This window comes from Aotus nancymaae, unplaced genomic scaffold (genome assembly GCF_030222135.1).
Source record: "Aotus nancymaae isolate 86718 unplaced genomic scaffold, 86718_ANA_hifiasm-v0.15.2.pri h1tg000011l, whole genome shotgun sequence".
NCBI lineage: Eukaryota > Metazoa > Chordata > Mammalia > Primates > Aotidae > Aotus > Aotus nancymaae.
The window spans coordinates 74,300,038-74,326,050 of record NW_026988422.1 but is presented as its reverse complement, the minus strand read 5'-3'; the positions used below and the strand labels follow the sequence as shown (position 1 = coordinate 74,326,050).

The window sequence follows — 26,013 nt, the reverse complement described above, 5'->3', positions numbered from 1 at the left end:
GGAAGAAGGAAGGAGGGAGGAAAGAGGAGGGTGAGAGGGAGATGTGACTACAGAGAAGATCAGGTGATGTGATGTGAGAAGTGACTCAGCTGCCATAGCTGGCTTTTAGGATGAGGGAAGGGGCCAGAAGCCAAGGAATGTGGGTGACCTCTGTCTAGAAGCTAGAAAAGGTCAGGAAACAGATTTTTCCCTGGAGCCCCAGAAGAACTGCAGTCCTGCTGACACCTTGATTTTAGCCCAGTGATGTCCATGTCAGACTTGTAATGTACAAAATTATAAAATAATAAATATCGTTTATGCCACCAAGTCTGTGGTAACTTGTTATAGCAGCAATATGAAGGAAACAGTGGGTAAGGAGCATCAGCCATGTAGACCATGCTTTAAAGAAGTTTGGCAGTAAAAGAAAGAAGAAAGACAAGATGGGACACGTGGGATTTAGGGAGGATGGTAGTGTGTTTTAAAATGGGAGAAATTTTATGTTTTTGAATTTTCACATTATTTGTGTGATTTCTGTGTTATTTTTATGCTTCTTAGAGACACAGTATCAGAGTGCTTCATCTGGCATTCCAAATACCAGAACATAAAAATCTTTAAAAGCAAGTTAATTGCACTTGAATAAAAACCAGATATCTCTACAATTTTAAAACTTAGGATTGCACTGAAATATCAATTATATAAGAAAGTCTCTCTTAGGCTTAATACTGACAAGTAATTAGATCCTGGTAGTACTTTATGGAAATATATGTTAAGCGTTCAGAAGTCTTAAAATTATAACCACATTGAGTATGTAAGTCAGGGTACAATAAATTTTATTTTTATATTTAAGTCATTATAATTAAACTTGGCAGTATTTTTCGTCTATAAACTGGAATTGATACCATAAATAATATTAGGAGCTATTAGTTATTTAATAAATGCCTACTGTATGCTTGGCCCATAATCCTCAGCAGCTCATTTAATCCTCATGATAATCTTATGTGGGAGTTATAATTATTTATATTAATTTTTTGCAGTTATAGAATATTCGTCATCCTACATATAAAGAAGATCATTTAACAAATACAAAAGAATTAAAATATAATCATATCATGGCAAAGAAATGTCTTTTAATGAAGAAACAAGTCATTGGCATACAGACCATATAAGATATTCCATTGTAGGGACCGTAAATCAATCTCAGTGGGATGATAAATGTTTTTTTGAAGAGTCACATTAACGAATTTGACCTGACGGCTTCTGAGAACATGTATTAGAGTTATGCCCTACCTATTTGTTTTTAATTATTATCAAAAAGATGGACTGTTGATAGTCTTCCTTTGTTCTTCAGTTGTAAACAGAGTAAGTGTGACGACTTATTCTGAATTTTTCTCTTGAAAGAGATCAGAACTTGAGACATGCCCATCAGGAAAGATGTTCTTACTGTTATTACCAGTTCCCTTTTCCTTTCCCCCTTCTTTTCTATTTCCATATCAGTGCTGAAGCTTGAGATAAAGAATCTACCCTAATACCCATGTGGCTACAGCAGTTAGTTACTGCAATATCACATGTTTATTCATTCCTTGCAACTAGTATTAGTGCCTTGTATTTGATAGTGCTAGACCCTGTGCCTGGCAGAGAAAAAATTGCCCTTGGACTTTAGTCTGCCTCTTTAGTGCCAGATCCCAACTTGACTTTCTGGCAGAATACATGTAAATTAGCTTTTAGAATAAAATGTACAATATGTAAATAAAGAGGCATGACTGTTGGTACACTGTACTCTCTAAAGCTTAATTTTGTATGTGCCTACTATTTTAGAAGCTTTGGAGATATTTTTTATGTCTTTAGGAATTTTGTGTTCTTCCCCCTACTCAAACATCTCCTCTTCATCTTCCTCTACTAACAGAAAGGATTAGTATTCTATGAGTAACTTTGTGTGCACAAACTCTTGAAATGCTTTATTTATTCTTTTCTCTAAAGTAAAACCTTTGGTTTTTGGAGGATGTTGCTTCTCTGGCAGCACCTGTCACAGACGGCCATTTTCCTGTACTCAACAATATGATGATAGTTAAACATCATTTTAAAAAATCATTTCTCAACAGCATCTTGTTTTTGAAAGAGCTTTTCTAAGCCACTTCCCTCAATTCTGTAGCTGACTGACTCCCAGGACTCATGCCTGTGTTTCCAGTGGCATTCATTAGACTTGGTTTCCCTTTCCTCCAGTTTCCTCCCATCACTTTCTACAATTTTAGTATCAGTATTGGTAACAAGTTCAATACCATGACAAACCTCTTTCACTTCTATTGCTGCATTTACAAGTATTGCTGCACATTAGGCCTTATCAGTCAAACCAGTTGCACCTCTAAGACCTCAAAATCTTTAGCCATATTCTTCCATCATTCTCCTTTCTTATACTCACCAAGCCTTTTTTTAAAATCCCCTCTGAGCTCTACCTTCTTTTGAGCCTTTCTTACTCTCCTACTTCCTTTGGGTTCCATCTGTACCCTTACTAACCTGGAATCTGCCTTGGCTAGCACACTGGCATCGCTTGCTCTCTTCACCTTCCTCCTCACCCGACATTGCAGTCACTTGGATTACTCTCTGAACTTGTCTTCCCAATACTATATTGCTAAGCTTTCCTCATGTATCAACAGAATGCGTCACCTGGGTCTGGCTTGAAACTCATGCTGTCAGTCTCAGCAGAGCTTCACAGAGGTTAGCAAATATTTTACCACTCTCTCGTGAACTGCTTATGAACTTTCCCAGCCTCTTCTTACTTCTCCAACCCACAACCCCATTATATCTTCCTCTCTGTCTGAGATGATTAGGTCCAGTTGCTGCAAGCTCTCAAGTTTTCTTCCTTTCTCTTTTCTTCTGCACCTTAAAATTCTCTGTATCTTGGAAATGCATATCAGATTGGCAAAAATTAAAGATATTTGATATGAGAACTTTTTAAGATGTACTTATTCACTGTTGGTAGGTGATATAAATGGCTTCAGCCTTTTTGAGGAGGTACTTAGCAAAAATTGGCAGTAGTTATCAAAATTTAATATGTATGTTTGTTGTGACTTGCCAATCCATTTTGTTTGTTTTTTTTTTTTGAGAGAGAGGATCTCACTCTCTTGCCCAGGCTGGAGTGCAGTGGCAGCATCACAGCTCACTGCAGCCTTGACTTCCTGGGCTCAAAGCATCCTCATGCCTCAGACTCCCAAGTAGCTGGGACTATAGGCACATGCCACTACACCTGGCTAGTTTTTTTTCTATTTTTTGCAGAAGTCGGAGCTTCATTATGTTGCCCAAGCTGATCTCTAACTCATGGGCTCAAGTGATCCTCCCATCTGTCTCCCAAAGTGCTGTGACTACAGGTGTGAGCCACCACGTGCAGCCTCAGTAATGCAATTTTAAGAATCCATCCTACCAATTTATCCCCGCCCAAGTAGATAAAAAATGTACAAGAATGTTTCTTGTGGCACTATTTTCTTGTTGTTTTCATTGTTCTCATTGTTATTAGAATGACAATGTCAGTACAAACTAAGGTTGTCTGTAGGTCAGAAAATTCTGCACTTCTGTGCTCACAATCACAAAGGCATTTTAGATGAAGGTAGCAAATATTTTTATTGTAGTATTTAGATTTTGTATTTGGTATCAGACACTACTCTTGGCATTTTTTTTAATTTTTTTTTTTTTTTTTAAGACGGGGTTTCACTGTGTTGGTCAGGCTGGTCTTGAACTCCTGACCTCAGGTGATCCACCCGCCTTGGCCTCCAAAGTGCTTGGATTACAGGCGTGAGCCACCACGCCCGGCCAACATTTTTTATATATTATCTTATTCAGTCTTTGAAAGCAACCCCTGAAGAAATAGATTATCATCTTTGTTTTATAGATCTGGGATCTGAGGCTCAGGGAATAAAAAAAGGTGCCCAAGGCTACATAGCTGGTATGTGTAGGAGCCATGCAACTTCATTGCTATACACAGCTTAGCCACATGGGTTGCCTTCTTTGTTTTATCAGGAGAAGCAGCATTATTTTTAATATCAGAAAGTTAGAAATAGTGCTAATGTCTATTTTTTGACCCCTTTCAATCCTTTCCAGTCCATTTTTTACATTAATATTATGTAATGTAATACATATATTATGACGTAGCCACAATTGGGTCACTCTACTGCTTGAAATCTCTCAGTGACTTCTGCTTACTTGAAGAGAATGTATTCTAAAGTCCATAATAAGACTCTTAAAACAATCTGACCCCAGCCTCAGCTTGTCTTTCCCTCCCAGTCTCCCACTACTGTGCTCTGATACCTGTGCACCAGCCAAGCCAAATAATCTACTCTTCTCTGGACGTGCATTTTTCTTTCTCTGTTTTACCAAGTAATAACTTGGTTCAACTCTGGGTTTCTGGGTTTCAATATATCCTGGCTGCAGGATCCTAGGCAAGTTGCCTAATCTCTCTGATAGTCTGCTATCCTATTTACCTGGAGTTGACTGGCTTAAATGGAATGATGTATGTAAAGTGCATCGTACCACCCTGGCAGATAGTGATCCATGAGTGGTGGTGATATTAAAATAAAGCCTCAAAAAGTACAAGATGGAACAGGAACATCTTGTTATGCTAGAAAGTAAGAAAGTGCAATAAATGGGGGCGAAGGGAAAGCTCTTCCTTATGGGAGAATGCCAACTAACATAGAAGAGGAATGATGGAGTTGGAAAATCATCACTTGATGCTAAAATGAGTGGGCGATATGAGGAGGAGGAGATTTTTGCATAGTCTCAATTCCTCTCCCTACAATTTACCAGTTAATTACAAAGGGAAACATAGTAACTTTGTAGTGGAGAAACGTGGCAAACTCCACAATGATGTCATCAAAGTTAACACCAATGTTGGGAAAACTGACATCCATGCTTCCTGAGTTGTTATAGTGGGGGCAACATTATTTTATTGCTAATGCCCTCCAAGAATACATAACCTGCATCGTGAGAAAACATAAGATAAAACCCAGAGTCAGAGTTAGTCCACAAAATATCAGGTCTATCCTCTTGAAAGATACCAAGAAAGAAAGACTGAGGATTCCAGACTAAAGAGATATGATTTCTAATGCATTGTACAAACTTGAACTAGAAACTGGACTGGAAAAAAGTAGCCACAAAGAGCATTATTTGGGGTAAATGACAAAATTTGAATAGGGAGTGTAGATTAGGAAATGGTATTTTTATCATGGTTAATGGCTCTGATATTTACAATTATACTGTGGTTATATGCAAGAACGTCCTTGTTCTCAGGAAATGTACATGGAAATGTTTAGGAGTAGAGGAGCATGATATCTCTGACATATTCTCAACTGGTTCGGGAAAAATATGCACATACATGAAAAGGAATGCTAAAGCAAATGAAACAAAATGTAAACAATTAGTGAATTTTCATAGTGAGCATATAGGGATTCTTTGTACTGTTCTTGCAATTTTCTTTTAAATTTTGAAATTGTGCCAAGGTCAGTTTTTATTAAAAAAAAAAAAAAAAAAAAAGCCCTGAGGAAAAAAATTCTTTAAAAGGGCTTCATTTAGGAGCCACTATGTACTTCCTAGACTAAAGATAATCAAAAGTTTCATACCACTCTTCAAGCTTCATAACGTAAGCCTGTGGAACACGAGGGGAGAGTATAATCTTTCCAAAAGTGTAATCTGTGTATAACTTCCTGCTGCTGTTTGTCCAGAGCCATAATATAGCATATCATAATATAGCATATCAAGAGAGATGTATTGATCATATGCGTTGTCCTTTATATGTATTATTTAATGATATTTGGTCTGCAGATACTTCAAGGTTCTAATCTCTGTCGAGAGCCATGAATGTAACTCTTCTATGTTGCCAAATTCAGATCCTCTGCCTTAACAAGCAGGTGGGTTAAAATGCTAACCTCTTAGGAAAAATTAAGGAGCTTTTTGCAAGGTTGTAGATACTCTGCATTCAAGGTGCAGTACTTTTTTTGAGAAAACAGCTCAAGGTTTTCTACTACAAGATTTAAATTGCTGCCCCTAAGTTTGGTGCCTTAAAATCTACTAGCAATAATTTTATCTTGGCAGTCTAAAAAAGGATTTAAACTCATTGTTTACTTTAGCCATTAAAAAAACCCTCAGTAGACATAGAATGTCTACTTTTGATTACTGTAACATTCAGATGAGCCCTCCATAATTTAACTGGAAAAAGCATGTAAGATAGCATAATTATGTAAGATATATAGAATTATTGGTTCTAAGTCATATAAGTATTTGGAAGACAGAATAGGTGATCTTAAGGCAGTTTTTCTGACAAAAATTAGCATGTCCAACTGCCCAATGAGGCTGCTGCTCATAAGCAGCAGGAAAGCCAAGCTGGAGAGGGGAAAGGAGCAGCTCTAAGACAACGACTAAACCCACTGTCTTCAGAGTCAGACACGGTCATATTCCTTTCTCTCCCCCTTCATAAGATGTGTAATTTACTTAACCACTCTCAGTTTTACTCTTCTCTAGAGATTCCTATTTTCTCTGGGGATTATATGATTATTTTAATAGTACCTACTTCATAGCATTATTTATTGGGATCAGATTCGTCACCTCTAACTAGAACAGGCATGAAGTAAGTGTCCAATATATCTAGTTGCTATTATTTTTCTCATGTAGTTGCTATTATTCTTTGTTTTGCAGTAGACGATGTACACAGCAGCTCCAGTAAAGGTCCATAAGCAGTGGGCTGTGTTCAGATACAAATTTTTAAGGTGGGCCACCCAAGTCCTTATTTTACATCTGAATTCTTGTCTGTCGGGAGTCCTTTCCCACTTCCCCTGACTATCTGGAGTTATTAAGATGCCACTTCTGTACACATATCAGTAGTCAGGAGTGTAGGTGAACACTACTACTTAGCCCATTTTCATTGTATGTCCACAGAGGCAAAAAACTGGAGGAGTATTAGTAAAAACTGAGCAATCTCATGCTATTTTCTGATAATTTTCCTATAATAAAGAGAAGACAAGCAGCTCTGGCTTTAAAAATTACAAGAATGCTGAAACTTACAATTAATTTGTTGGAATGGCAGAGACTTTGTAAGGAATTTTCAGAAATCTGATGGATCACAATTTTGGTAGAAAAGTTATTCAGGATAGATAAGCTGGCATGGATCAAGAGCCCACCAGATAGATTGGACCATAAATTCTAGCAGTAGACATTTTTCAAGTGCTTTATTCAACCTAAGTTATGTGATATGTCTTTTATATGAGGAAATGTAATTTACGGCCAGTTGAAAAGGGTCTGGGGGTCTAAAAGATCTGGGGGTTTTCCTTAGGTTATAAGGCTGAGAAGACTCTTTCTTTCAGATGTCAGTGAGGATCTGGGTGGTTACGATATCATTGACCACTTTGATCCCATTGCTAACTCTAGCCCAGAATCCACCGCATTCCTTTGGGAAGAATAATAATTTTAAAATTCAACTCAAATTTAATGATATCCTTGATAGTCTTTTACATATTTTGTCTTATTTGTTGTTTCGCTGCCTGGCTAAGTTGTTTTTACTTTCAAGGGCAAGCCCAAGCCCTACCCTAACAGAGTTGCTAGATCTCTTAAAAAACAAAGAGGTGTAAAGACATCAGAGAGGCAGTTTTAGTACATTCTCGATAGTCAGAGCTGTCGTTGGAAATGAAAATCCCTTGCTCCATCTCACTTTGCTTAAGCTTTGAACCCCACTGGTCCAAATGTGAATACAAATAATCTCTAGGATAGTTACACCAAGCAAGGGTAAAATTCAGGGAGAACTAATCCAAACACTCAGGGGGAGTGTGGCACTGGTGGGCATGCTAGGCAAGATCAAGTGGGTGATGTAGGCTCTCAGGGCAGAGTTATGGCACCTGTTTTCAGAGGTTTCCCATGTGCTGTCAGTACTTGCTGGTTTGTTTGTAAATAAACTTGATAGGAACTTTTCCGTTCAAATTTATGCTGTCTTTAAGGTGATGTTCCGTAAATTTTTGGCTGATAACTCTTTGGCAAATCTCATAAAAGCTGTGGATTCTTTCTTCTCAGAATAATGCATGTAGGCCTACATATACCCAAACAGTTTAGATAATTTCAAGGAATTAGCATGAAGCACTTTCATGATGGTTCATGGAAGCTACTCTTAATGCTCTACAACTGGCCACAAGAAATTGATCTCCTTCCGAAAGGGTTCCAGTGGTGCTCTCTTGAACCTCTTACCAGTCTTAGAATGTATAATTCAAGATGATGATGATGATGATGGTGATGACTACCATTTATTTAGCTTGTACTATTAGTCAGGCATTGTTCATTCTTCATATCCAACAGTGAATGGATAGCCCCTTCCAAACCTGTTCTTCCCCCATCCTTAGTCATCTCAAGTAACACCCACTCCATCTCTCCAGTTGCTCAGTTATGCTGGGTCCTTATCACTACTACCATTGCCACCTTCCTCCTAGCAAGTCATCTCTTACCTTATTTATTATTGCAAGTGATCTCCCTACTTCTGCCCTTTCTATTCTCAATATAGTAGCCAGAATCATTGCTCCTATTAAAATGAAAGTCATATCACACTACTACCCTACTAAGAACTCTCCAGTCTTCCATTTCATTCACAGTAAAAGATGATAGCTAGGGCCTCTGTGCTACACAGCCATAAGGGCAACTGTTCACATAGATCACAATATGTTGTGCAGTAGACGATGTACACAACAGCTCCAGTAAAGGTCCATAAGCCCTATACAATCTACCCCACTCCCCTAATTCAGTTACTTCTGTGACTTTGACTCTGCTATTGCTTTTCCCTCATTTACTCTGTTCTAGCCACTTGATCTTTCTGACCTTCAAATACACCAGGCCTGCTCTGCCTCAGTATCTTTGGACTAGGTGTTACTTCTGTTTGGAACAGTCTTTCCTCAAATATGTACTCAGCTCGTGTTCTTGCCCCTTTAAACTAATTGTTCAAAAGTCACCTTGCTGAGGCCTATATTAACCATCCTTATTTAAATGCAATCCTCATCTCTACCCTGGCACTCCCTAGACTTTTGTATCTGTGCTACTTTTTCCATAGTAATCATGACCTTCCAACTTATTAATAATATCTAATTTACTTATTTCCCTGACTGGAATGCAAGCTTCATGAGGTTGGAGATTTGTCTGTTATGTTCAATGTTGTGTGTGCGGTGCCTGGAAGAGTGACTGATACATAATAAGAGCTTAGATATCTGTTGAATAAAATGAACAAACCTTAGGAAGATATATTGTTCTTTTAAAATATAGATTTAGATTCAGAGAGATTAAACATCTTGCTCAAAGTCACACAATTGCTAAAAGGTATAGCTAAGATTTTTGGACTTTCTGACACCAAAGACATGCTTAACTACTGCATTGGTCTTCCTTTCTAAAGATAAAAATATTCCTTTCTAAGGATATGCAAAATCAGAGATCAAAATGTAGTCCAGAAGTAGGAGTCTTATTCTGTAGATTATAATGCGTTGCTAAGAGAAATGAAAGAAAACCTGATTATTGGAGATACACCATATTTCTGGGTTGGAAAATGCAATATTTTTAAAATGTCACTTCTCCCAAGTTGAGCTATGGATGCAAAATTGTCCAAATAAAAATCCAAGCAGACTTTTTTGTAGAGATTGGCAAGCTGACTGTAAAATTCCTATGCAAATATAACGGCACTCAAATAGCCTCATCTAGTTCTTTCTTTATTTTATTATTATTATCTTGAGACAGGGTTCGCTCTCTTGCCCAGGCTGGAGTGCAGTAGCACAATCATGGTTCACTGCAACCTTGACCTCCTGGGCTCAAGCGAGCCTCCTGCCCTCAAGCGAGCCTCCTGCCTCAGCCTCCTGAGTAACTAGAACTACATCTCTGGCTATTTTTATTTTTATTTTTTAAAGATGAGGTCTGACTATGTTGCCTGGACTTGTTTCAAACTCCTGGCCTAAACTATTCTCCTACCTTGGCCTTTCCAACTGCTAAGATTTCATGCATGAGCCACCACACTTGTACACCTGGCCTAAAACTAAGGGTGCTTTTGGAAAAAGAAAAAAAAAAAAAAGGAAATATTGGTGGTAAGCAATTAAGAGGAGGCCCATACCTCTATTAGAGCAACAAGTTTAACTGTTCGATGTGGACAACTAAGAAGGATCCTCCGGAGTCAGAACAAACTTTAAACACTGTCCTCAAAAGCTGCTTCTACAAATGGGTCTGAATTTATTGGACTGGACCATGGAGTAATTTATGCTCCAGAGCATTATTGAAAACAATAGAGTGACCAGCCAGCAATTAGTGGGTCCTAACACCTGGGTGTAATACCAGCAAGAGGCAGACAGCCTAACAGATCAGAAAAAGAAAATACAAAGAGAGCCCTGCCAGAACCATTGTTCAAATGTCCAAGACTCTGCTCTCTGAGGAGCAATATTGGAGGCTTCACACTGCAGATAAAATACTTTACTAAAGTAGTCACGCCAAGTTATTAAAGGAAAAATAACTATAAAAACAGGCTGATCACCTGAGGCCAGCAGTTTGAGAGCAGCCTGGCCAACATGGCAAAACCCTGTCTCTACTAAAAATACAAAAATTAGCCAGGTGTGGAGGTGCACACCTTTAGTTCCAGCTACTCGGAAGGCTGAGGCACAAGAATCACTTGAACCCAGGAGGCGGAGGTTGCAGTGAGCTGAGTTTGTGCCACTGTACTCCAGTCTGCGTGACAGAGTGAGACTATGTCTCCAAAAAAAAAAAAAAAAACGCCACGAGGGGTGGGGATAGAAGTTGGGGGTTAGAATCAGATTATAACTTGAATCCACTGGGAAAAAAGGAAGAAAACAGAAAAACGTTAAGGAGGAAGGCTAATATAACAAACTACAAGTTTGTATTTGCCCTTCTGTCTTCTCTCAGCTTCTTTGAAAGACAACATTATGTAAAGTTGTAGTAATGTATTGTTGGGTTTTAAACATATGTAGTTGTACTGTGTATTACAATAGCACAAAAGGGAAAGAGAATAGAGCTATATAAAATTAATGTTTCTATATATAATCAGAATTAAGTTAGTATAAATCCAGAGTTGTTTTGATAAGGTAATATTGTATGGCAAGTTGCAGAACAACCACTAAGAAAATAACTAAAAAATTTTTTAAAAAGTGAGACTGTATTAAAGGAATTAAAATGTTACACTAGAAAATAGTTAACAAGAAAGGAGTAAAGGAAGACTAGACTAGAGGAATAGTAGAAAACAAAAAAGGAAAATTGCAGTATTATGTTAATAATAAATGTAAATGGATTAAACGTTTTAATCAAAATACAGAGATTGTCAGAATTGGGGAGACCTAGCTATAATGATGTTTACAAAAGATACACTATAGAGTCAAAGATTCAAATAGATTAAAGGGGAAAAGGATTAAAAAGATAAACTATGGAAACATCACTCACAGAAAAGCTGGAGTGTTTATGCTAATATCAGACAAAGTAGATATTTTTAAATGCTGTTAGAGATTTAAAAGAACACTTCGTAATGATAAAAGAAGAAGGCCAATCCATCATGAAGATATAACAATTTTAAATATATACCATCATCCTTCATTATCTTCAGGGAATTGGTTCCAGGACACCCCACGGATTAAAAAAAAAACTTCAGATGTTCAAGTTTGTTATATTAAATGGAATAATATTTGCATATAACAAATACATCTTCCTGTATACTTTGTCATCTCTAAATTACTTCTAATACTTAATACAATGTAAATGCTATATAAATAGTTGTTAAACTTTTTTCTTTGCATTATTTTCATTTGTTGTATTGTTATTTTTCTGAATATTTTTGACTCATGGTTGGTTGAATCTGTGGATGCAGAAACCACAGAGATAGAAGGCCTAACAACATAGAGGCTAACGTGGATGTACCTAACAACACAGATCCAACATATATGAAGCAAACGCTGAAAGAAATGGAGGAAGAAATAGACAATTCAGCAATAATGCAAAAAGTTTCAGCAAAGAAATAGAAGACCTAAACAACACCTAGACATAATAGACATGTATAGAACTCTACATAGCAATAGCAGGGTACATATCCAGATGGAACATTCTCTAGGGTAGATCATATGACAGCCCATTTTTAAAAAACTTAATAAATTTTTAAAAATTAAAATAATAAAAATTATGTTTTCTCTTCACAATGGAATGAGAAGAGAAATCAATAACAAAAGAAATTTGGGGTATTCACAACCATATGGAAAAACATACTCCTAAGTATTCAATGTGTTAAAGATGAAATAAAAGCATCAAAACATACTTTGACAGTCTGGGCAACAAAGTGAGACCCCATCTCCACAAAAAAATAATTGTAGCCAGGCATGGTGGCACACACCTGTAATCCTAACGACTCAGGAAAATCTCTGAGCTCAGAAGTTAGAAGCTTCAGTGAGCTGTGATCATACCACTGCACTGCAGCCTGGGTGTCTCCCAAGTGAGACCTGGTCTTGAGGTTTAAAAAAAAATTTTTTTTTGATAAGAGAAAATGAAGATACTACATCTAAAACTTACAGAATGAAGCTAAAGCAGTGCTTAGTGGGAAATTTATAGCTATAATTGCTGAAATTAAAAAAGCAAGAAACATCCAAAATCAGTAGCCCAATCTTCCACCTTAAGACACGTAAAAAGAGCAAACTAAACCCAAAGCAAGCAGAAAGGAGGGAAATAACAAAGAGTAGAAATTAATAAAGTATGGAATATGAAAACAAGAGAAAATCAATGAACCCAAAAGATTATTTTTTTGAGAAGATCAACAGATTGACAAACCTTGGGTAGACTGACCAGGAAAAAAGAAGACTCAAATTGATAAAATCAAGAATGAAAGAAAGAACTTTACTACTGACCTTACAGAATTAGAAAGGATCTTTAGGGAATACCATGAACAACTGTATACCAACATACAGTTTTGTTGTTATTTATGTTATTTCATATTAGGTAACTTATATGAATAAAGACATTCCAAGAAAGACACAAACTACTAGAACGTAAGAAATACAACTTCTGAATAGACAAGAAATTGAGCTACTACTGTTAAACCATCACCACCACCACTACTGCTACTATTTTTTTTTTTTTGAGACCGAGTCTTACTGTGTCACCAGGCTGGAGTGCAGTGGTGCGATCTCTGCTCACTGCAACCTGTGCCTCCCAGGTTCAAGTGATTCTCCTGCCTCAGCCTTCTAAGTAGCTGGGACTACAGGCACATGCCACCATGCCTAGCTAATTTTTGTATTTTTAGTAGAGACAATATTTGACCATGTTGGCCAGGGTGGTCTCGATCTCTACATCTCTTGATCCACCTGCCTCGGCCTCCGAAAGTGTTGGGATTACAGGCATGAGCCACCGCGGCTGGTCCAGATCATTATCTCTTATGAATATAAATGCAAAATTCTCAACAACATTCTATCAAACCAAATCCAGCAACAAATAAAAATAATTATATGCCATGGCCAAATGGAATCTATCCCAGTAGTGCAAGATTGGTTTACCAACCAAAAGTCAATCAATTTAATATACCATATCAGCAGAATAAATAACACAAAGCATATGATCCTCCCGATAGATGTAGAAAAACAGCATTTTCCAAAATTCAGCTTCTTCAGGATAATACTCAACAAAGTAGGAATGGATGTGAACTTCTTAACCTGATAAAGGCATCTGTGGAAAAAACAAGAGCTAACATAATGCTTAATGGTTAAAGACTGAATGCTTTCCCCCTAAAATCAGGAACATGGACAGAATATCCACTTTCCCACTTTATTCAACATTGTAGACAAGAAAAGGACACAAAATGCCTCAGATTGAAAAGGAAGAAGAATTCTATCTGAAGATGACATGATCTTATAAATAGACAGTCCTAAGAAATCTACTCAGAAACTACTAGAACTAATACATAAGTTCAGTAAAATTGCTGTTAAGATACAAAAATTAATTGTATTTCTATACATTTGTAATAAACAATCTGATATGAGGTTAAAACCATTTAGGATCAACAGGAATCAAATTTTGGGGAATAAATTTAACAAAAGAAGTACAAAAATGTATAGTCTTAAAAACTATAAAACATTGTTGAAAGAATGAAAGACCTAAATAAATGGAAAGACATCCTTTGTTTATCGATTGAAGGCAGCTATGCACACCACTGTATCACCCATGCATCCCCAAGTTCATAGAGTTTGCTGTTAAACTTAGAAAGTATACAGCCCATAACAGCCCCCTCAAAATAAAATAACTTATTTTATAATGTCAAGTCTTTACCTTGGGCTTTTAGGTCAGTTCATCCCAAAAGTAGGAAGTAGATCACTTGATATTTTAGGTATGTCTCCTTAGATTTACAGTTAGTTTTTCACAGTCTCCCAGTAAATGGGAAATAAAGCACTTTGTCCCAAGTAACAATAGTTTAGAAGTAGTTACTATTCCTGTTTTATAGATAAAGAACTGAAGCCTGGAGAAACTTAATTTGCTTAAGGAAGGACAGCTGTGGAGCCATTGTCTAGTTCAGATCCATCAATTAAAAGCCCTGTTTCTTTTGACTATGCCATGTTGCATTTGAAACAGTAGTACATTAGATTTTTTAAATAATAGACTGGCCTTTTAGGATTCATAGTGGTTTTGTTCAGAGACTCTGTTTATAATATATTCCAATATTAAGAATTTGTGTTCAATTGTTAATGCCATAAGCATCTATTTTGTGCTTACTGCATGCAGGCACTATGATGAATAAATAGTGATGAATATATTAATCCTTACTTTAGCAGAGAAAGTAAATATGCAAATAAACAATTGCAGTATAGCAGGATACCTGCAGTGCTGACAGTCTTAAATAAGTACAATGGTAAAATAGAAGAAAGTGATCAACTCTGCTGGAGTGGCTATAGAAGATGAGATGATTGAATTGGACATTCAAGGCTATGTAGGAGTTTGTCAGTTGATAATACCTGTGCCTCTTTCTGTGTCATGACTGACTGTGGAAAACATTTATGCATAAACATGAGTATTGGGTTTTTATAAATAATTACCTTAAGGTAGGAAAAAAAGTTCATTATTAGTTTGCAGGAATGCTGTGTTCCTTTACACCTTTTTAATAATTATATTTGTATTCAGATATAATTAAAACTTCTTGGCAAAATACAGAAGCCTGAAAAGGGAAATGCTTTTTGCTGACATGTGGTTTGTAAACTGCATTGCAAAACAACTACCTCTTAGCGTTCTTTAATTCTGTTGTATCTGCTTTTTGGAGTTTAAAGTTAAATGGACAAAGTAAAAGAAAAATTTGTGAGTTTATGAAGAATTTCATTTTTTAATCAAATTGTGGTAAACTCAACAATATACTTGGGAAATATGCTTTTCAACGTTTTCAGGAGAAAAGTTTTAAATTGGATTTGTGACTTTTCTAGTTGTTAATGATTTTTCACACACAAATATTGTGTTAATTTATCAGTGGTTTCTGATGAAACTATAAAGCTTTTTAGCAACATTTATTTGGCAAAAAGTTTATTATCCTATAGGATTTTGAGCAGTTTCTAATTTGTATAGTTGTTACCTAAAATGATGAATGATAAATAAGTTCTGAGTTTCTGAGTTTTGGAAGACATGTCTAATTAGAGCCATATATCAACATAACTATTTTTGTATATATTTTTTTAATTAACCAGCTCCCTTATTTATTTCTTAATGTAGCCTTTTGATCACCTATTTCATGATCCCCCTTGGGATAAATAGGGAAAAATGAAAGGGAAATGGGAATCTTCTACTTTTAGAATCTTTGATTTGACCAAGTTGTAATACATTTTTGGGCTAAATAAAAGACTATCTACTACCTAATATAAATGTTTGGAAGTGCATGTAGACAATTCTGGAAAATAGGGAATCTGTTTGCAGGTGACTGGCAATTATTACAAATGAAAGGATGGGACTTAGTGTTTTGTTTTGGTTTTGGTTATTGCAGTGGCTGATGTTTTGGTACTCCAGAATAGGTTAAGTATGCATTGTATGGTGATGGCAGAGGTTTCTGATATGCTGTATTTGAGAAAATGTATTCAAATATATACAGATTTTAGCTATGGTTTTAATGGCAATACTCTTTGCAGACTCATTTGATTATATTTAAGGTAATCATTCTTTTGTGAAACTATATTGCTATCTGAATCTAAAAATCTATCTACATGAAACTATATGCTAAACTGTGTAAACAGCAATATATTAAAATCAGTGCTTTATGGTGGATCCAAAGTGATTAAAAGGAAACACTGATTTTCATTTATGAATACAAGTTAAAGAAAGACAAATATATTTCATTTTTAGATTATATAAATGGTGGAGAACTTTTTACTCATCTTTCTCAAAGAGAGCGTTTCACAGAGCACGAGGTGCAGATTTATGTTGGAGAGATTGTGCTTGCCCTCGAACATCTCCACAAGGTAAGACACTTCATTTTTCAAGTTTCTTTTTTGAAGTCTGTTAACTAAGGTAATAATGGAGCTAGAAGAGCTAATGTTTTTACATGTTATTGTCTTAGTGGAGATTATGAAAGCACACTTAAATTAGAACATTACCAGTTTTCTCAATTTCATAATTCTGTTTGAAAAAAAATCTACTTTTCGATTGTACTTGCTGTGATGCAGATTAGAAAGATAGAACCTAAGCAATTTTTGACTTTTTTTCAGGAAAAATCCTAGTGCTTATTTGTTACAAAGTATTATTAAAATAAAGGCTTTTAATTATTAAAATAACCAGTAAAATGAAACCATCAGTCTTAATACGTATTTCCTTCATTGTAATATACTGCATTGCAGACTCTGCCTGTACATCTTCAGGATGTGTCCTGATGAGGTTGGAGAATAAGTTATTTTCCACTCTCCCACTCTGGCTTTCTTTCCATTTGTTTTGTCCCTGACACCATCTCTTGCTCCCACCCACTCTCTACTCCATTGTCCCCAGGTAGGATGAACTCTTACTAAAAAACTTTACATAAGATTCATGTCTGTGACCCTGTTTAAACTGTAACAATCAGTTTAAACTTTGAGAAATGTTATTGCAGGCTGGATGTGGTGGCTTATACCTGTAATCCCAGCACTTTGGGAGGCCAAGGCAGGCGGATCACCTGAGGTCAAGAGTTCAAGATCAACTTGGCCAACATGGAGAAACCCTGTCTCTGCTAAAAATACAAAAAATTAGCTGGGCATGGTGGTGCATGCCTGTAATCCCAGCTACTTGGGAAGCTGAGGCAGGAGAATTGCTTGAACCTGTGAGGTGGAGGTTGCAGTGAGCCAAGATTGTGCCATTGCATTCCAGCCTGGGCAACAAGAGTGAAACTCCATCTAAAAAAAAAAAAAGAAAAAAAGTTATTGTAGATACCATTAATCTTGAGCCAAGAAATTTTGACTCTGTTTTTTGTTTGTTTTACTTAATGAGGAAATACTGTAGATGCAGTCTTTCTGTAGGCTGGGCTCGTGTTTTTCCTCAGAGATAGAAAGTACTCAAGTAATTTTTAAATTAGGACAATTCAGGTACATCATGAAGCCACCCTTCCTTGTCATGTTGTATTCAGGTCCTACACTAATTTAAGATAGAGATTCAAGTGCTGATTATGGAGCATAGAAAAGAAAGGAGACAATTGAAGGGAAAAGGAAGGATGAAGGATGAAATTTCTAAAGGGGCAGGCAGCAAGGTGGAGGTAACAGATGGATGAGGCTGTGTGAATAAATGATAAAATGTAAGAAAAAAAGAGATCAAGAAAAGGGCAGATCTAGCCCAGAGCAGAAGACCTGCCAGGTGAAGGGGGATTGTTCAGAGTAGGAATCTTTTTTTTTTTTTTTTTTTTTGAGACGGAGTTTCGCTCTTGTTACCCAGGCTAGAGTGCAATGGCGCGATCTTGGCTCACCGCAACCTCCGCCTCCTGGGTTCAGGCAATTCTCCTGCCTCAGCCTCCTGAGTAGCTGGGATTACAGGCACGCGCCACCATGCCCAGCTAATTTTTTGTATTAGTAGAGATGGGGTTTCACCATGTTGACCAGGATGGTCTCGATCTCTTGACCTCGTGATCCACCCGCAGAGTAGGAATCTTAAGGAGACCGAACGAAAAATGTATGAGAATAAGGAGAGAAAGAAACCTTTGGCAATAGGGGGTGGAGGGCAGGGCTGTAGCACAATGGAGAGGAAGGGGAACAAAGTGCAGTAAAGTAGGCACTCAAACTGAGGTAGCGAAAACAGACACTTGGACTTCTTTTGATAGAAGTCTTGATACAGTAACAAGCTTTAAGAAGATTTTTTGTAGGATATAAGATAGTTAAGACATTTTCATATAAGAAACAATTGGACCCAGGAATACGCTGCAAAGAAGGACCTTTGGAATTTATGATTTAGGGGAATTAGCTTATGATATAAAAATGATGGTAGAAATCATTATAAATAAGAGTAAAAAACAAAATGAATAGCTCCAGTGGGTAAGCTAGAAAGTCCAGTGTAGTGGTGCGATCTCGGCTCACTGCAGCCTCCACCTTCCCAGGCTCAAGTGATCCTCTCATGTCAACCTCCTGAGTAGCTGGGACCCAGGCACATGCCACCACACCTGGCCACGTTTTGTAGTTTTTATAGAGATTAAATGTTTTGCCATGTTGCCCAGGTTGGTGTTGAACTCCTAGACTCAAGCGGTCTGTCCGCCTCAGCCTCCCAGATTGTTGGGATTATAGGCGTGAGCCGCTGTGCTCGTCCAAAAATCCAGTTTTTAATTTATGTGAAACTTGCCCATAGTCAAACACAGAAGTAAAGAAAACAATGAAAATTGGGATATAACTGTAACTGATATGGAATGGGAGTAATATAGCAAATGAGATCTCAGTTAACCTTCTCTTAACCTTACTAAAAAGATACAGATAATTATAATGCAAAGCCAGCAATGTTAATCTTGAAAAGCTACTAACATTGGGTTTCACAGGAAGAGGCAAAAATGGATGTTTACTTGCAAGTAATGAGGTGACAGAAATAGCAAATTACTTGTTCCTAAAATGTTTTCCAAACAGGTTTTTTTTTTTTTTTTTTTTTTTAGGAAAAAGCATCTCCTGGTTGTTAGATGCATGTAATGCTTGAAGTCAATGTCCCTTCAATATAAGCTCTAGATATTTTCCTTCCTGTATGTCTTGTAGAACACTGAGGCTCTTAGAGGAAAATTGCTTAGTGCTTTTGTATTATGTTTTGTTTTGTTGATACCGCATCTCAGTCCATTGCCTAGGCTGGAGTGCAGGGGCATGATCACAGCTCCAAACCTACTGGGCTGAGGTGATCCTCCTACTTCAGCCTCCCGAGTAGCTAAGTTAACTAAGGTAATAATGGAGCTAGACAACAGGCATGTGCCACCTTGCCTGGCTAATTTTTGTATTTTTTGTAGAGACGGAGTTTTGCCATGTTGCCCAGGCTAGTTTGGAACTCCTGAGCTCAAATGATCCTCCCACCTTGGATTCCCAAAATGCTGGAATTACAGGTGTGGGCTCCCTGTGCCTGTCCCCCCTTTTTTTAATTCTGTTTTTAAAAAATAGAGACAGGGTCTCGCTCTATTGCCAGGCTGGAATGCTATCATAGGTCTCTGTGGCCTCAAACACCTTGGGCTCAAGTGAGCCTCGTGCCTCAGCTTCCCAAGTAGCTCTAGGACTACATGTGTGCCACCACACCCAGCTAAGTTTTTACAATTTTTTGTAGAGATGGATCTCACTGTGTTGCCCAGGCTGGTCTTGAGCTCCTGGATTCAAGTGACCCTCCTGCCTCAGCCTTCCAGAGTACTCGGATTACAGGCGTGAGACACTGTGCCTGGCCCCTAGTGTTTTTCTGCATGTAATTTGTTTTTCACCGTCCAAAGTACTTGGATTATAGGCGTGAGACACTGTGCCTGGCCCCTAGTGTTTTTCTGTATGTATAATTTTGTTTTTCATTTTAAGAGATTATTAATAACTTTCTCATATTCTTAGTGTTGAGGAAAACAATATTTTTAAGTTTAGAAACATTTAATTCAGGCCAATGTAACTAAAAACATGAAAAATAGAATTCATGCAGATCAAGCACCTCTTGTATGAGTTGGATAGATTTATTTGTTATATAGCTGAAGTGTTTTGCTATAGAACTTACAAAAAAGTAAGTTTTATAAATGCAAAGTAAAATAGAGTAAATGTTACTTAACTGATTGACTTCGCTTATTTAGAACTAAAGTTTGAGCCTAGTACAGTGGCTCACACCTGTAATCCCAGCTACTCTGGAGGCCGAGGCAGGAGGATAGCTTTAGCCCAGAAGTTTGAGGTGGCAGTGAGCTAGGATCATGCCACTGCATGCCAGCCTGAGTGACCAAGTGAGGCCCTATCTCAAAACAAAAAAGAAAAAGAAAAAATAAAGAACTAGACTAAAATTAACCTATGATCTTCAACCTTTATGTTTAAGAGTCTGTTAATCAACAATTCTTTATCAATTACCTATTTTATACATGGTGTGCTGCACAAATACTGGATATATACATAAAAAGTGAAAAACAGAGTTAGTATAGATATATAAAGACAAATAGGAAATACCTAGAAAAGATCAGTCACATATAGGTAAGTATAATATAAACATAGGTGTTGTAGGATGAAAAACAAAGAAATGACCAGGGTGGAATCTGGTTAGTCAGAAAAGCCTTCTGAAACCATTAGGAAGTGATGGACAAGAATTGGCTACGAAAGCACCTGAAAGTCATCTAGAGTGAGGGTGAAATAGGAAGAGTAGAGACATAAAGAAGCACTAGTCAAGAGGGAGGCCCTTAAGAAGCTGACCCAACAAGGTAGACCCTGTGCACGAGGAGAGCAAAGACATGGTTAGAGAGGTCCGGGGAACACAGCAGATAAAAGAATTTACATTTGCCCTGACCAGTCACCAAGGGCCATCACAGGATCCTGAGGAGGGAAATACCTTTAAAAAAAATAAGGGAGATAAGAAAGACTGTCCTAATTCATTTTTTTGTAAATTATTTTAAAATTCATATTTGTTTGTTTTTGCAGTTGGGGATTATATATCGTGACATTAAGCTTGAGAATATTCTACTTGATTCTAATGGCCATGTGGTGCTGACAGATTTTGGTCTGAGTAAGGAGTTTGTGGCTGATGAAGTGAGTATGATATTTTAATTTGAAGTTAATAATAACACAATGTAAACAAGGATGACAACTTAGCTGCAGAATAAACATTTAGTAGAAAACTGCCATATGAATTTGAACTTTTGTGCAGGGTTTGCCCAGGGGAACATTTTGACATGAAAAGGTAGAGATTTTTAGTTTAGAATTAATAGGGTTGTAAAATTGCTGTAAACCTTGATGGATATATCAGAATTCCGATTTATTTAAAAAAAAAAAGACACTATGCATTTAACTTTCCCCATTAAATATATAAAATGTAACTGAAAAATTAAATAACTCTTTTGGCCCTTGAGGAGAATTATGGCTTTGATGGTGGCCAATAAAGAATCACAAAGCTGGCCAGGCGCGGTGGCTCAGGCCTGTAATCCCAGCACTTTGGGAAGCCAAGGTGCATAGATCACCTGAGGCCGGAAGTTCAAGACTGACCAGCCTTACCAACATGGAGAAACCCCGTCTCTACTAAAAATACAAAATTAGCCAGGCATGGTGGTGCATGCCTGTAATCCCAGCTACTTGGGAGGCTGAGGCAGGAGAATCGCTTGAACCCAGGAAGTGGAGGTCACGGTGAGCCAAGATCGTGCCATTGCACTCCAGTCTGGGCAACAAGAGTGAAACTCCATCTCCAAAAAAAAAAAAAGATTCACAAAGCAAACTCCATGTCCAAAAAAAAAAAAGATTCGCGGTTTACATTACGATAGCAAAGTAGGACATGCTATGAAGACCCTTTGAATTCTCTTGACAAGAAAGACAGAGATCTGCCAGACCCAATTTTTAAATAATATTGCTGGGTTTTGCTCAATATGAATTAAAATGTCATGGCTAGTATGCAGATTTTACATATGGAGGATTTTAATTTTTGGTATTAATTAGAATTTGTTTACTATTACAAAAGCATTTAATGACACTTAAAATTGTACATCTATAAGTTGTAATTAAATACTGTTTATGTAGTGGTTGTAATAGAAGTTACATTTATTTGTACACTACTAGTTACTCAAGATAACTAAGTAAATTTGAATGTCAGTTTCATTTCTATCCAGGAAATTGTTGGTATAGAATATGGAATCGTAGTAATATTTTTGTAGTGAAGGACTTTGTTGTTATAAAATACATCATTCTTGGATTCCAAGTTAGATATATCTATTTCTGATTGGTTTTTGGAGTATTGCTAAAGCAGTCCTAGGTGAGTGAGATAAGCACTGAAATTATAAAAATTAAAGGTCCTAGTTTTTTAGTCACACGTATATTCATTCATTTTACTTATACAATAAATATTTATTGATCACCTCTACTATGCTGGGTACTGGGCAATACAATAATAAATGAAATGGAAATGATCTCTACCTTCATGAAGCTGTAGTTATTGCAGTAAATTGATTATCTTTGATACAAATATCATAGTTATAAAATAGATTAGATGAATTTTGAGGCGTTTACTTCTAAATTTGATTCTTAAAGCTTTTTATGCCTTTGTAAAATTTTAGTGGCAACTTCAATAAATTGTAGCAGATTAAATCTGTTTACCGTTGCCTCCTTAATAAATCCCACAAGAATAAAAGGAAAGGGATAAAATAGACATGCACTCAAAAGGGAAAAGAGAAAATAGAAACCACATTTTAGAAGATGGACAACAGTAACATGCATGGGAAGCCTAAAAGCAGGCTCTGTGTACTTCTGACCCCCTTGAAAGATTCAAGAATTGGGGTCAGGAGGTATCTCTCAAAGTAGGAATGCAGGTGATGCAGGACCCAGGAGGATTGATTGAAAGTCTGCGTAAGAAACAGGTAACCCCCAGATCCTGTCTCTGCCCCTGTTCATATAGGCAGCTGTGCCTTCCTCATCCTAAGGGAAGACTATAAAGGTCTGTGCATTCAGGGACAATGGGGACAGCTAAGGATGAGGATACCATACAGAAAATGACAGGTATGGTGAAAATGGACACACAGAACTGTGAAAACTCCCTCAGCTGCTTTCTACCACTTCACTCTGAGCACGGTGGCTTCCCAGGCAGGAGTTCGGAGGATTTTTCTCTGAGAAACCAAGAACAAAAGACCTACAGATGACGTCAGTAGTTTTGCCTCTGAACTGGCCCAGCCAGATCTCTCTATAGAACAGCCTGGGACTTGGCAAGCCCAGCCTGTACCATAGAAGTGTGTTTATAATGATCTCACAATTAAAAAAAATAATTTTGTAACTGTATTTCAGTGTCATTAATTTCCTCCATAATACTATCTGTTTTAAAATACTATTTTGAGAAGGGGTCCACCAGGCTTCAACAGAGTTCCACAGGGGTCCTTAGTCTGTAAATATGTAAAGTTCCCCTGCATAGAGAGATTTGATGATCACTTTCCTTTGCTCATTCACTCCATTGATATTTGTTGAGTGCCTTCTATGTGCCAGATCAGCGGTCCCCAACTTTTTTGGAACCAGGGACTGGTTTCCTAGGAGACAATTTTCCCACAGACTGAGGTGGGGATATGGTTTCAAGATTATTCAAACGCATTACATTTATCATTAGATTCTTATAAGGAACGTGCAACCTAGACCCCTTGCATGTACACTTCACAATAGGGTTGGCGCTTTTAGGAGAATCTAATGCCACTGCTATCTGACAGGAGACAGAACTCAGGTGGCAATACTTGTCTGCTGCTCACATCCTGCTGTGCACCCTGTTTCCTAACGGGTTAGGGGCCTCTGTGCTAGATGGTAGGCTAGGTTCTGGTAGTATACTAATGAAAATAATCACTTAATGAATCCTCTGTTGGTAGGTATGTGTGGCTGATCATTTGGCGTGGCTAATCACTTGGCAATAGATAGAAATAGACTTTGGCCCTGGGGAACAGCAAATGTTAAGACCCAAAACTAAACAAACAAATAAAAATCAAAGTTGACCAGAGTTGCTAGGTCTTAATACAGTAATAAACATTAGTCAGAAATGCTGTGTGACAAGAGGAGAGTTTTCTGCTTCTTGTGTCAACAGTGTCCCCTCAAGGGATGATGGGATCCAGTAAGATACCGTCGTCTTTGAGCATTTAGTGGTTTGGTTACAAAAATGAAATAATAGAGTTCAAGCTGAAGTAGAGGAGTAATTGATAGGCACCTTATTTACTGAATACAGCCTTGCTCTAGGTTATGTTAATAGTTTGACTTTACTATTAAGCTTAAGGTGTTGCATGTCTCTTTGATCCTTAGACTGCCTGCTCATTCTTCCTCTTAGCCCTAGAGGACATATTGCATGCTAGGCTTCAGGTTTAATTCTCAGGGCTCAGGTAGGAATTTTCCTTTGCTTAGTCTCCTAAAACTTGATCTAATGGTTCTTTGCTTTTCTGATTCCACCCAGCACCTGTTTAGGAAGTTTCTCTACCTAGACCCTTTCTACCTTAAAAATATTCCCAAGAAACCATTTGTTTTGATTAGATAACATTCTTTTTGGTTTCATATGTCAGCTCCAACTCAGCAAAATATATATTTTGGAACAAGGTTCTTTCTGCTCCATCCCTACTCTGCCTTCTTGGTTTCCAGGTTAAATATATATCTTTATGATGGTTTTACTATGTCTCCACCCATATCTCATCTTGAATTCCCACATGTTATGGGAGGGACCTGGTGGGAGGTAATTGAATCATGGAGGCAGATTTTTCCCATGCTCTTCTTGTGATAGTGAATAAGTTTTATGAGATCTGAGGGTTTTAAAAATCGGAGTTTCTCTGCACAAGTTCTCTCTGTCTCTTTGCCTGCTGCCATCCATGTAAGACACGACTTGCTTCTCCATGCCTTCCACCATGATTGTGAGACCTCCCCAGACACATGGAACTGTAAGTCTATTAAACCTCTTTCTTTTGTAAATTGCCTAGTCTCAGATATGTCTTTATGAGCAGTATGAGAACGGAATAATATGCTGCTGAAAAGATATCTGAAAATGTGGAAGCCAGTTTGGAACTGGGTAACAGGCAGAGATTGGAACAGTTTGGAGGGCTCAGAAGAAGATAGGAACATGTGGGAAAGTTTGGAACTTCCTAGAGATGTGTTGAATAGCTTTGACCAAAATACTGATAATGATATGGACAATGAATCCAGCCTGAGGTGGTCTCAGATGGAATGAGGAACTTGTTGGGGACTGGAACGAAAGTGACTCTTGTTATGTTTTAGCAAAGGGACTGGTGGCATTTTGCCCCTACCCTAGAGATTTGTGGAATTTTGAAGTTGAGAGAGATTATTTAGAGTATCTAGCAGAAGAAATTTCTAAGCAGCAAAGCATTCAAGAGGTGACTTGGGTCCTATTAAAGTCATTCAGTTTTAAAAGAGAAACAGAGCATAAAAGTTTGGGAAATTTGCAGCCTGACAATTCAATAGAAAAGAAAATCTTGTTTTCTGAGGAGAAATTCAAGCCAGCTGCAGAAATTTGCATAAGTAATGAGGAGCTGAATGTTAATCACCATGACAATGGGGAAAATGTCTCCAGGCCATGTCAGAGGCCTTTGTGGCAGCCCCTCCCCTCATAGGCCTAGAGGTTTAGGAAGAAAAAATGGTTTCCTGGGCCGGTCACAAGGTCCCTCTGCTATGTGCAGTCTAGGGACTTGGTACCCTATGTCCCAGCTGCTCCAGCCATGACTAAAAGGGGCCAAGGTACAGCTCAGACTGTTGCTTCAGAGGATGGAAGCCTTGGCAGCTTCCATGTGGAATTGAGCCTGTGGGTGCACAGAAAAGTCAATAATTGAGGTTTGGGAACCTCTGCCTAGATTTCAAAGGATGTGTGGAAACACCTGGATGCCCAGGCAGAAGTTTGCTGCAAGGATGGGGCCCTCATGGAAATCCTCTGCTAGGGCAATGTGGAAAGGAAATGTGGAGT

At 37.6% G+C, this 26,013-nt stretch overlaps 1 protein-coding gene across 3 annotated transcripts in view; it reads left to right on the top strand.

The window, feature by feature from the left end:
* RPS6KA5 (ribosomal protein S6 kinase A5) overlaps positions 1 to 26,013 on the top strand; it is a 188,647-nt gene that overhangs the window by 89,337 nt on the left and 73,297 nt on the right. For all 3 annotated transcript variants that reach the window (XM_012453114.3, XM_012453113.2, XM_012453115.2), the window contains exons 4-5: positions 16,318 to 16,433; positions 21,030 to 21,137. In XM_012453114.3, the coding sequence (XP_012308537.2) occupies positions 16,318 to 16,433; positions 21,030 to 21,137 (224 nt within the window). The remainder of the gene's footprint in view (positions 1 to 16,317; positions 16,434 to 21,029; positions 21,138 to 26,013) is intronic.